The 12,522-nt window shown below is 52.6% G+C and overlaps 1 protein-coding gene across 2 annotated transcripts in view; it reads right to left on the bottom strand.

The window, feature by feature from the left end:
• ITGA11 (integrin subunit alpha 11) overlaps positions 1-12,522 on the bottom strand; it is a 129,293-nt gene that overhangs the window by 54,192 nt on the left and 62,579 nt on the right. For both annotated transcript variants that reach the window (XR_007152818.1, XM_047861771.1), the window contains exons 3-6: positions 10,469-10,569; positions 6,187-6,278; positions 3,180-3,294; positions 377-504 (exon numbers count right to left, since the gene is read on the bottom strand). Coding sequence is in view for 1 of the 2 variants with exons in the window: in XM_047861771.1 (XP_047717727.1) it covers positions 377-504; positions 3,180-3,294; positions 6,187-6,278; positions 10,469-10,569 (436 nt within the window). In the remaining variant the exon portion in view is untranslated. The remainder of the gene's footprint in view (positions 1-376; positions 505-3,179; positions 3,295-6,186; positions 6,279-10,468; positions 10,570-12,522) is intronic.

Genomic DNA, 12,522 nt, shown 5'->3' with positions numbered 1-12,522 from the left:
ACCCTCACTTGGCTATGACCTCCCCCTGAGTCTTCTCTCAAGATCAGTGTGTCTAATCCTCCCCTGTGCCTCACTCGGCAGGGTTCTACGTGACCTTTCCTACCTTCACTCTACCTGGTTACCTGGCTAAAGTCTCTCTTAATAGGTGGCATCTATCCCGGAAGATAGGTTTGACCAGTGAAGTGGGGCCTCCCCCAAACTGTCCCCGGATGTGTCCAGCAGAGTTGGGTGTCCTGGGCTCAGGGCCTGGCACTGACCCTTGCACCTACACCTTGCCAGCACATGCAAGGATGCGCTCCTCCCTGACCCAGGGTGGCGTCTTCCATAGGTTTGGGGAGCCCTATTCAGAGGAGGAGAGAGTCCCAGAGATGCTCACCTGGATCTGCCCAGGGCCGATGTAAAACTTCTTCAGGATGTTGATGAGGAAGTGCTGGACTTCCACCCAGGGGTAGATGCTGTTGGAGCCATCCAGGACAATGACGATGTCCATGTAGGTCTGGCACCCTGGGAAGTGGGGACACGGTCATGGCTGCCCAGTGAGTCAGCATCTGCTTTCAGTCTCTGATCCTCCAGACGAGTGCCCAAAGGACAACAGAAGAAGGCCCCTGTCATGTGTATATAATTCCCTTACCTGGGGAGCTGTCCTTGGGCTAGTGGCTGATTTGGGCGACATGAATGATGAGCCCAGGAACTCCTGGCTCAGCTCAACCACTCTGTGCTGGCTGTTCGAACCAAGCTTTAATTCAGCCTGATTGCCTCCGCTCTTCATCAGGGACTAACCTGCCACCGGCTGGGTTAATGCTTCTGAGGCAGCCATCCTGCCCGGATCAGTAGCTCCCTGTCATTTGTTTTACTGCAAAGGCAGGCTGCACTTACCACATTTAGTCCAAATGAATGAGTTTCACTTTTTATGGTGTGCCGGCTAAGACCATGGGATCCCGCACCAGACTGTCTGACTCCTGGCTTGGCTGAGCACTAGCTGTGTGACCTTGGGCAAGTAACCTAACCTCTCAGGGTCAGTTTTCTGCTGTAAAACAGGTGTGACGATAGGAGAGGGTCGTCCTGAGGAATCAAGGAGACGAGGCTTGTACAGAACTGAGCGCAAAGTCAGTGCTCAAGGAATCTTAACTGACCCTCTTTTCATTTTTTTTCCCCCTGTGTTTTAAAGCAAACTACTCTGTGAATGTGACAATGACATCATCGGGTCAAGCGTTTGTGCATTTATCTCTGCTCTGAGCATAAAGGTTTCTCTATATTCTTGTAATATTAACATCGCGTTACAACAAACAATAAAAACCGACAAAGAAACGTTGGTACCGTAACAAATGCAAAAACCTTCTTTTAAAATCTGAATAACTTCGTCCTCTTTGTCAACAGTTGGGGTTACTTTGCAATTAGTTGTCCCGATGTGATGTGATATACACTACACGACATTATATCATGTGGAAATACTGGGTATCTGTTGACTTTTACTGGAGAATTTTCACACTGTTGTAAAATCTACTTTATAGCAATATGGCAGAAGCCTTTTGTGTGTGAACGATTCCAGTAACTCCTGTAGCGTGAAGGTGCACTCTGATGAAGTCAGTGCCCACCAGAGACAAGAAGGTGCAGGCTTTGTGTCTGGGAGGGCATTTCAGAAGCGTTTGGGTGACTGGGAAGCTCACAATCACCTCTGCTTTAGAGTCGTATAGACGTTCTTGTCCCCACCTGCACGCCGTGTGCAACATGTGATGGCCCAATACTTCTGGGCTGACAGCACCAGATAGCTTTGTCCTTTTCCAGGCTGGTTTAGCCCCACGCCTGTGGACCAAGCAGCTGTGCGGTGCCAGTGGCCACAGTGGTGACCACGGCAGCAATTCCTTAATGAGGGGGAGTTCCTAATCTAGCGGTAGGAGCCAGGTTTCTCTTGTTTTTTAAGCCATCTTTATTATTAGAATGCATTTATTACTGCTGATTTCTTTCTTGCAATTTCACATTTTTCTTTTGAATCATCTTGAGAAGAACTTTGCTTTACATCTGTGGCTCCTAAACAGGGCTGAACACTCCGGTGAACACACACACACATACGCGCGCGCGCGCACACACACACACACACACACACACACACACACTCACACATACACACACCCTGGGGCTTGTCCCAGATATACTGAGTTACAGCCTCCAAAAGGGGTGCCCTGGGACCTGTGCTTGATAAACTCCCAGCCAGATGAGCAGGCCTCCATCAGAGGAGCTTCCGGAGGCCTGGATGGTCATATGTTGGCCTGTGGTGAGGTTCCCTGTTCACAGCTCATGTGACTGACCTTGGGCCTCCTCCCCAGCCACAGCACCTCCTTTCCCTTGGCCACTCTGGGAGCATAGAATCAACACCTCCTCCTTACCCTTAAAAGAACCACTTTCTAGCCCCTGCTGGCTGATGCTCCCTCCCCCCCCCCCATGCATCATCCTTCCATCTCTGATTGGGCCGTGTTGTTTGCAGGGAGGCTGCTGTTAGCCAGAGGTGCTAATCCCCTCACCCTCAATAAAACGGTTAGCAGCTGCTTGGGTGATGGTATTCAGCTCAGAGGAAACAGTGAGGCTCGGAGCCAAGTAGTTTGGGCTTGCCGGAGACAAGGTCTGAATATTTTTCCCCGGATTTTCTTGGCGGGTGGGGAGTGAGTGGGAGGTTTTGTGTTCCATGAGGCTCTGGGCAAGCGGGGTGGAGCCTCCTGATATCCAGGAACACCAGTTAGAGGGGACTGTTACCAGGGATAATTCTGTTTTCCTTGGCCTTCCACCTACAGGCAACTGCACTGCACAACATCAGAGGGCACCATTCACATTGTAGTCTAAGTGAACAACGTCCCCAGAGTTGTGCTGTGCACAGCTTGCCTGCTATACGTAGCTGGCCTAGCATCCCCTCCCCCACTCACAGTGGGTTTGCAGTGAGCCTCTCTGGTTGCCAGGATTGTCTTCATAACCTCAGCTCCCTTGCCGCCCGCCATCACTCTGGGTAACCCGCAGGTTCTGCATCAGGGCAGGGCTAGCCACAGTTTCTGGAGAAGGGTGGAGCTAAGCAGGTTCTGGATCAGGGCGGGGCTAGAGTCCCGGTGCGGCTTTGTGGTGGTGATCAGAACTCAGAGCCTCCCGTGACTGTCAGCCACCCTGCATGGATCTACAGATTTGAAGCTACTTACTTTGGAGAGCGGGGGCCACCGTCTTGGCAAACCTGAAGTTGGAGTTGACTCGCGAACACATCCCGGTGGTGTAGTAGGAACTCCCACACTCGTGAGACCAGAGGGGGCTGCAGGCCTGTGAAACACAGTCCAGACCCCCAGTCAGTAGGGGTCTCTGGGAGGGTCTAGGCCCAATAGCCTTTGGCCCAGCCCAACCTCCATGACCCAAAGCATCCTCTGACTATTGGTACTCCCAGGATTTAGAGAGTCTTCTTGGAGACTTACTGAATTCTTTCTTGCCATCATGTGTTCTAGTTCCCTTGGTTTTGGGTGGAATAGAGAAAAACTAATTTTAGAATCCTCCTTTGTTGTATTTTCAAGGGTCCCATTCTCGACTCCATCATCTAGAGTTATGACTCTTCCCTACCTGCCCACCCCACCCACCACACAGGATCATCCATGGGAGTGGACCCTTCAAGGTCACTAGAAGAGCCTCTCTGAAGATGTCACCTGAACGTCCTTACTGAAAAGACTTCTAGGTCCCAATAACGTGCCCATGCCTCTTCGTGGGGAAAGAAAAAAGAATGTTTCTGCTTTTTTTCCCTGAAATTTGCTACCCAAAATATTGATGTCAGCTCCTGATTTAAAGAATGATAAGTCCTCAGAGTCAGGGTCATTACAAACGAAAGCCCAACTCCATGTCTCCATTTTTGTACTGGTACCAGAAAACGCAGGACTAAAGTTTGTGCTGTAATTTCCTTTGGTTTGGAAAAATAATTATTCCACTTCTAACCTCTTTCTTTGATTAACTTTCTTTTTGTACTCAGATTTTAAAGGTTTAGTTTTACCTGTGTCCTTTGTTGAAGCTGCAGTAATTATTTCTGGAAGTATGGGGAGAATAAAGAATAGGAAGGTGGGTGATGGATGATGGCTAGAGGGATAGATGGATGGGTGGATCGATGATGGATGGATGGATGAATGGATGATGGATGGAGGAACAGTGGATAGATTATGGATGGTAGGTAGATGCATGATGGACAAATGGATAGATAGATGGGTAGGTAATGGATGGATGGGTGAGTGGATGAAGGATGGATGGATGGATAGATGGATGGATGGAAGGATGGCTGGGTGGATGGATGATGGATATCAGATAGATGGATGATGGATGGACGGATAGGTAGATAAATGATGGATGGATGAGTGGGTGGATAGATGATGGATGGGTGTAGGAAGGGATGAATGGAAGGATGAATGAATGGGTGGATAAATAGATGAATAGAGAGACAAACAATTGGTTGGGGGATGGACTGATGAGTGAAGGGTGAATGGATGAATAAATGAGCGAATGAGTGAACAAAAGTTGCTATTTATGGGTGCCTGAGTGGCTCAGTTGGTTGAGCATCCAACTCTTGATTTTGGCTCAGGTCATGATCTTATGGTTCGTGAGACTGAGCCCCGCATCGGGCTCTGCACAGACAGTGCGGAATCTGCTTGAGATTCTCTCTCTCCCTTTCTCTCTGCCCCTCCCCCTGCCCACACTCTCTTTTTCTCTCAAAATAAATAAATAAACATTTTATAAAAGGTTTCTTAACCAATGCACAGGGACTTAACCAATGCACAGAAGCCCCAGAGGGTGTATCACACCATCCTTCTTGGGCTTGCTTGCATCCCACCTTGTGAAGCAGGTGAAATCAACTTGGTAGGAGCATGACAAGGAGCCTCAGAAGGAAAAGGGAGTAGCAACAAAGCCCCTGACAGGTCTGTGTGTGGACAGGACCCAGGGTCTTATTTGCCCTTGGCTGGGATGGTGAAAGGCTGTGGGCCAGCCATACACCGAGACATCTCGTGGCTTTCCCTGGCAGGGCTACTGTGCTCTCCTTAAGCCCCTGAGCATCCCAGTCATCTCGTTGTCCTGGTGTTTGGTGATCCACACCCTGGATGTTCCATCTGTCTGTCTGTCCAAGGACAGCCTTGGACAAGAACGAAGAGTGACACAAGCCCTCCTATCTTAAAATGAGTGGCTCATTTTATTGGTCTTTCTGGGTAATTTTTCTCTGAAATCCTCTCTTGCAGCCATTTCTAGAACTATCAGTCCCAGCAGGATCCTGTTTTGAATCCCCAGCATCATCCAGCTCGTGGTGGCAGGAAGTAGGCAGTGCCCACCATGATACCTACACCCACACTTGCTGACTGCGTGCAAAGTGCGCATGCACTCGCGTGGGCAGGGTGCAGAGACCTGAGAGCAGCTGTTTCTGCCCCAGCATCACGTTTACACTACTCACTGGCTTATCAGCTCTCCCCTGACCAGCATTACGCCCCAGCAGGGCATAAGCTCTGTTGACTGCTGACTCCCCAGTGCCCGGCATATGCTCAGCACATCGTAAGTGCTCAAAAAATTATAATTTAAATGAAGAAATGTCCCCAGCACTTCAGTGCATGCACCCCCTCTGCTTTCTTCCTTGCTAAGACCCATTGTCTCTTCTATTATTATCTATTTTTTTAAATGTTTATTTATTTTGAGAGGGAGAGAGAGCAAGAGACAGAGAGACAGAGTGTAAGCAGGGGAGGGGCAGAGAGAGAGGGAGACACAGAATCTGAAGCAGGCTCCAGGCTCCGAGCTGTCAGCACAGAGCCCGACGCAGGGCTCGAACTCACGAACTGTGAGATCATGACCTGAGCCAAAGTCAGACATTCAACCGACTGAGCGACCGTGGTGCCCCCATTGCCTGGTCTTTAAAAGCAAATTGAAAACCTCCTCCAGAAAGCCTTCCCATTTAACTCTGGGTGGCCATCACTCTGTGTTTCTTCCCTCAGTTGTACTAAATCTGTGTTTTCTACTTATGGCTTCCCTCCAGAGTCTTCTTAGGGTGTGTGGTGTTTCTCTGATTGAACCTGGAGCACAGATTTGGGCTCCGCCTCAGAGGAGCCCCCTCACCCCCTGCCTCTCCTGGCCCCAACCAAGGGGTCTGGTGGGGGGGCAGGAGGGGCTGGGGCTTGGAGAGAGGGTGGAGTGGGTGGCTCTTACCAGGAAGCTGTTGTCCTTGGGGTTGGTGGCCAGGCTCAGGCCGAGACGCATGTTGTCCTTCCGCTCAGACACGTTGGAGAGAGTGACCCTTCCTGGGGTGGGAGGGAGGAGCTTAGCCTGCAGCCCCACCCCCACCCCGGCCCCAGAGCCTGCCACTGCCATCAGCCACCCGACGTGTTTGTGGCAGGGTCAGGGCCAGGCAGAGTCCTCCCCAATCCCCCCTGCCCCTCTAGAGCCCTCGCTCGCCTGCACGTCCATGCAGCCCTTCACGGTTTACGAAGGCCTTGCCACGTCTAACGTGGTCTGATTACTTCTTCACAATTCCCTGAGAGATGAGCAAACTGAGTCTCAGAGAGGCCAAGCAACCTGCCCAAGGTCACACAGTCCGCACACGGCAGAACTTTCCGTTGCCCCATCCAGCCTTTTTCCTCCTACAGACATCTGACTGGTCGCTAGCATTCCCCACGTCCTCCGTCCTGCACTTCCCAGAGCACCCGACTGAGGCTGGCTTCCTCTCTGCAGTGTCCCCTCCACATCTGCCCACAAGCCAGTCTGCCATCAAAACTTGGCAGTCCGTGTCCTACTTGTGACTCTGCTTCTCTGCTCACCGGATAAACCGACACAGGATAGCCGATTCTCTCGCGGGTAGCGGGAATGTCATTCCGTGGTTGGCCACCAAGAGAGCTCAGTAGGCAGGGTCATCGGCCAACTGAGTGTCGGGAGAGGGTTGTGGCAGAATAGAACTGCTCAACAAAATTCTGTTAAGGTTGTACTAAATAATTTTGCAGGCCACTGAAGGGAAGGAAGCAAGCTTGAATTCCCCACACGTGTGCTGGGACGTAAGTGTGTGTGTGTGTGTGTGTGTGTGTGTGTGTGTGTGTGTGTGTGTGTTTACGCATGTGTAGGGGCATGGGGGTGGGGGGGTAGAGGTCAGGGGAAAGCGAGTCGGGCATTGCATTAAACCCAGAGCAGGTCAATCTTCATGTACTGTGAGGAGCGGCGAGATATCGTCCCTGCTGACTTCCAAGGACGTGGATGGCCTCCGCCCAGAATGGTTTGCTAAATTAGCTTCATTGGTGACTGGAAGTGTGAAGGGGGCACAAGCCAGCAGGGCCTGGGGCCGGGCGTTAGGAGAGGCCAGGCCTGACTGCGCTTGGGGCTGGGGGCTGGGGGCCGTTGTGTTTGTTGTTGTTTTCTCTTTGGGTTCCCTCAGTTTATAGTGAGGCTCCTTTTGAAATCCAGCCCCTCTTGGCTGTGTTACGAGTGACTGAGACTGTTTTGTTTTGTCTGTCCGTAGAGGCCAGAGAGAAAAAGAGTAGTCATAACACTGTTTTTATAATGCCTCTCATTTACAAAGTACCATCCACACGCGCCCTCCCAGGACCGCCTCTCAGTCCTGGGACGTCCTGAAGTCAACATTTCCATTCAACAGAAGAGGAGATTGAGATGCGGAGAGGGGTCAGTGACTTCTAGAAGGTCACTTGCTGGTCAATGAGAAGAGTGGGGACTCAAACCCAGGCTGTGCACTGTTATATCCTGAGCTCTCCGTCTCATGGCAGGGCTGTGGCGGCAGTGGGGGGGTCGTGAGAAATCTGGAGAGGAAGCTCCAAGCCCTGGCTGGGCGACCTCCACCCCTCAGTGGCTTGGGGAGTTCTGCACTGCACTTGAGCTGAGGCACGCCCTCAGCTCACCTCCCCATGCCGTCTCCTTCCTCCTGGTCCCAGAGATGGAGGTGAGACTGCCCGCCCGGAAGCAGGTGAGATTAGTAAGGAAGATCCTTGTGTTGGAGTTAAGAAAGACTTGGGCTTAAGTCCTGCTTTTCCTGCGTATGGGCCTCAAGGACTTGGGGCAGCCACTACCCTCCTCTTGGGGTTTGGGCTGCCCCTCTGTGAACAGGAGAGGTTAACATCTTTCTCAGTGGGGCTGTCTGAGGACCCTGGGGCACAAGCCCCACCTCACACAGAATCTGCCTTCCAGAATCACCTCCTCTGCCTGAGCCTCTGCCCTTCATTAAAACCCTGACTTCATCCAGCCGTCGGGAAGAAAGTGCCAGTGATCTGCTTTTTCATACTGAGTTGTGAATGTCTGCCACCCGTTTAGCCCTCCCTGGAGAGAGAAGAAAGAACATTCCTGGCTTGGTGAGGCTCATAGCCTGGAAAGGCCATAGGAAAACCTAGGACTCAGGTTTCCCAGCCTAGCGTTTTCCACTGTGGGGATAAGCTGACAGATGGTCTTCCCGCTGTGCACTTTCTCCTCAGTGAAAGGAAAAGGAACACTCCTCAAACGCAGGGCTTCCTGATCAGTACTTTTCCTCCGCCCTGACTCACTTTGCTGCCCACCACCTCCCAGCTTAGGCCCCAGTTCAGGAATGTTTTCCAGGGTCTGATGGCTTCATGTCTCCCACTGCCAGAGGGGTTCCTCCTCCCTTGGAGGGAAACAGGATCCACACTGGAAGCCAGAGCAGTGGAGAAAACTAAGCAATGGGTTGATGGGTTCACATGTCTGTGTCCCCACCTGGACCAGGAGCCCCTCTCGGTGGCCCCAGCCCTGAGCCCAGTGCTCATCCCTCCCACTCCCATCCTCCCTCCCTCTGCCCCAGATACTTGGCCCCTCTTTCTGTCTTCCAACGGAGTAAGCTCATTCCCACCCCAGGGCCTTTGCACTGGTTCTCTTGCTGCCTGGGATGCTCTGGCTCCACCTGACTCCTCGCCACCAGACCTTTGCTCAAATGTTACTGCTTAAAGAGGTCTCCCCTGACTGCCTTGCTATAAAGTAGAATCCCCTCCCCACCCAGCCTCTCTTATCACAGCACCCTGGGTGATCACACAGCATTTATAGGTATAGGTTATATCACACATATAGGTAGAGATGAATTCCCTACCTATAGCATATCCCTACCTATTGCTACTGCTTTCCCGTTTGTCCGCTTGCTTATTGTTCCCTCCCAGCAGAGCTCTTGGCTTCTTGTTCCCTGCTGTATCCCCAGAAACTAGCAAGGTGCTTGGGACATAAAATGTGCTCAGAAAAGGGGGACCTCACCTTACACATGAGCAAACAGAGGCTCAGAGAGAGCACGTGTGCTCCCTGTGGACACGATGCGACGAAACTGTCCAAGTGGAAGAAGGGACCCAGCTCGGCTTGTTTGGGAAGCCTGGGCCTTCAGGGTGGTGATGACTGGGTTCTGCGAGCCACCAGCCAGGCTCCTGCTTCCCCCAGCTTATTTCCTCACTGAAGTCTGGGCCCCGGCTGTGCTGGGGTTTGAACTTCCCACCCACGGCGCTGAGGCAGATGTGGCCAGCGGGAGCTTCCAGCACCGTGTGACGGGACCAGCTGGCCACCCTGGGGATCTGGGTTCTGGGGCTTTCTCTTTGATGCAGACCTTCTCATCCATCTGCTTATCTCTTGAAGCTCTGCCGTCTCCCCCACCAGGCCCACACTGCCTCCCTTCACCTCCCCAGCGAGCCCCACCCTGCCGTGTAGGGCAGAGGCCGCCTCCCTAGAAGTCAGGGAGACCAAGGGGCCTGGCTCCGGGGAAAGGCCAGTCCTTTATCGGAGGGTTGGAAATACAGCCTCTCAGCCCAAATGGAATTTTTGCTCCCTTCTGAAAGCAACGTGATGGCCCAGCCACTGTCCAACGTTTAGGACAAGGTGGGCGTGCTTTACAGGATCAGTGTGTGTGTTTTAACGGATGCACATGTGTGGATACACACACGAATCGTACAAAGGCTCTTCGGCGAGGACAAAGCCTTCATTTCGGAAAGGCAGTGCTGCTTACTGAGGACTGCCTGGGGTGGAAACTTGGCCTTGCCGCTTATTAGCTAGGTGACCCTGGGCAGGTCCCCCCATCTCGTATGGTTGTCGAGGGGATTAAATGAGTCAAAATTCCTAAAAGTGCTTAAAGCAGTGGCTGCCACATGGTGAAGATTATATAAGATATATGAACGCTGGCTATTCTTATTGCAAAATCGGAAAGAAGACAGGAAATGTTTTTCCCCTGCTAAGAGTGCAAACCTTGTGTTGAGGGGCCGTGGATGAGTCAGAAAGAGGAATGGCCTGCAACACCAGGGGCCCTGCTTTGAATCCTAGCCGGCCCCTGACAAGCTGTATGGCTCCGGGAATGTTTCTTCCTCTCTCTGGCCTCAGCTTGCTCATCTGTAAAATGGGGGGCAGCGGTACCAGGGTGGCCGTGACTGTGTGACTATGGGCACGGATGTGCTTTAAAGATTGTCCCGCCCTAGACGATGGTTGGCCTCACTGTGGGGAGACCAGCGGCTCACGTTACCCAGGTTGAGCTTGGTGCAGTTCCCGTGGGTCACCGGACACTTGTACACATCTCCCGTCTTCTGGTGGCCATTGGTTTCCAATGGAGCGCCCACGACCAGCCTGGGAAGGAAGAGAAGACAAGTAAAGACCGACCGTGGAGAAGGTGCTCCTTCCTGGCAAAGGATGGAACCCGGAGGGCAGTGTTGAGATGGGCTGGGGAAGGTGAGAGGAAATCCTGGGGGAACAGCCAAGTGCAGACACCCCAACGTAGACCTTTGCCTCCCACGGAGAAGGACACTGTGTATTCAGCATGACGTCATGGGATCCGTGACCTAATCCGGGTCCTTGCCAGGATCTAGAGATACAGAGACGAAGACCACACGGGCCCCGTTACAAATGAGATGGAGGTGACCCTCGGGAGAAGAGGTCAGGGCGGACATTGCGGAGGAGACGTGCTGGGGCTGGGTCTTAACAGATGACTATGAGTTTGCCAAATAGTGGGAGGGTGGTAACGGTGGGCATTAGGCAGAGGAATGACGATTTTGGAGCCAAGGAGTCTTGACCATTTGTCAAGGCTACCTTTCCCCAGGTAATGCGACCCATTCCTCACTTTATCTGACAGTCTTTCAGCTGGTGACCCAGGGGCTGGGGCATGGTGTATATTGGTCATTCATGGCTACCCCGTGAGCCACTAACGTTTTGCTCAGGGTGGGCGAGGCAGCCAGTGGGGCCAAAGGGTGGCCAGGGGCAGCCACCCAGCTGGGGCTTCTGCCTTGAGCCTATGCCTTTGTGACCTTATTTGGAAAGAGGGTCTTGGCAGGTTTGTTTGTTTTTTTTTAAGTTTTATCTTCTTCTTCTTTTTTTTTTTTTAATGTTTATTTATTTTTGAGAGAGAGAGAGAGAGAGAGAGAGCGAGCAAGGGAGGGGCAGAGAGAGAGGGAGACACAGAATCCAAAGCAGGCTCCAGGCTCCGAGCTGTCAGCACAGCTGCCACCACCTCCCCTGAAGGCCAGGGACAGTCCCCCTGGACAGCCCTGAGGCCCTATCCTTACAGCACCCCCCACCCCCTCTGTGCCTCATCTCTAACTCACCAGAGAGCAGCAGCATGGGGGGCAGCCCAGAGTGGCCCTGGGAGGCAGCCGGACCCCCACTGCCGACATAAGACACAGTCCTGAAAGCAGGCATGGTTTCCCTTCACCTGCCGCCTGCCCACCTCTGGTGCATCTGGAACCCTCTAGGCCCCCAGTCCTGTTCTCAGCCAGCAGCCGCCGCCTCTGCTCGGGCCTGAGCGCTAATAGTGACTCAAGAACGAAGCCCTCACAGGGACAGCTGACGTGCCACAGCTCACACAGCCCTAGAGGTCTCCCAGACCCCGAGGCACAGGCAATAGACATCTGTGGAGCTCGGGGCCCAGGGGTAGATGAGACACCGGCACAAGGAGATGGTTCTGGACCCCTGCTGTCCCAGCAGCTCCCCACTCCTGGCAACACTGCCCAAAGAAGCAATCGTGTCTTCTGACTTACGCTGGCTGAGAGGGGACAGGCCTAGAGGTTCAGGCTCCCCAGGACTCCAGAGGCTTCCAGGGATCAGATTACCTCCCCCCTGCCCGGCTCCTGCCCACTTCTCGCCACGATCGGGCATGAGAGCGAGGTCTGAAGTGGGGGTTAACTGAGCTCTGTTTGAAATTAGAGTTTATGAAATAAGAGCTGAAGTTTCTCCCCTGGGAACCAGATAATGACAGATTCTAAATATATCTGCTTATTAAGCATGCCTATTTTTGACCAGCAGGAATTAATTGGACCCATAAAATCTGTTTGTCTAGACGACGTGATTTTTGGCTACTTAATTCTGTGAGCGATTGTGTGGTCAAGGCTGCTCCATTCTTTCCAGCAAGGCAGGGGAGTGGAGAGAGAGAGGAAGAGAGAGAGAGAGAGAGAGAGAGAGAGAGAGAGAGAGAGAGAGGGAGGAGAGACAGAGAGAGACAAAGAGAGAGTGGGGGAGGGAGGGGCAGACAGAGAGGGATGGAGGGAGGGAGGCAGCTATCAGTACGTGGAGCTTGGGCTCCAGGCTTGC

This window comes from Prionailurus viverrinus, chromosome B3, assembly GCF_022837055.1.
Source record: "Prionailurus viverrinus isolate Anna chromosome B3, UM_Priviv_1.0, whole genome shotgun sequence".
NCBI lineage: Eukaryota > Metazoa > Chordata > Mammalia > Carnivora > Felidae > Prionailurus > Prionailurus viverrinus.
Note: the sequence above shows the minus strand (reverse complement) of the source record. Positions and strands in the feature narration are given on the sequence as shown.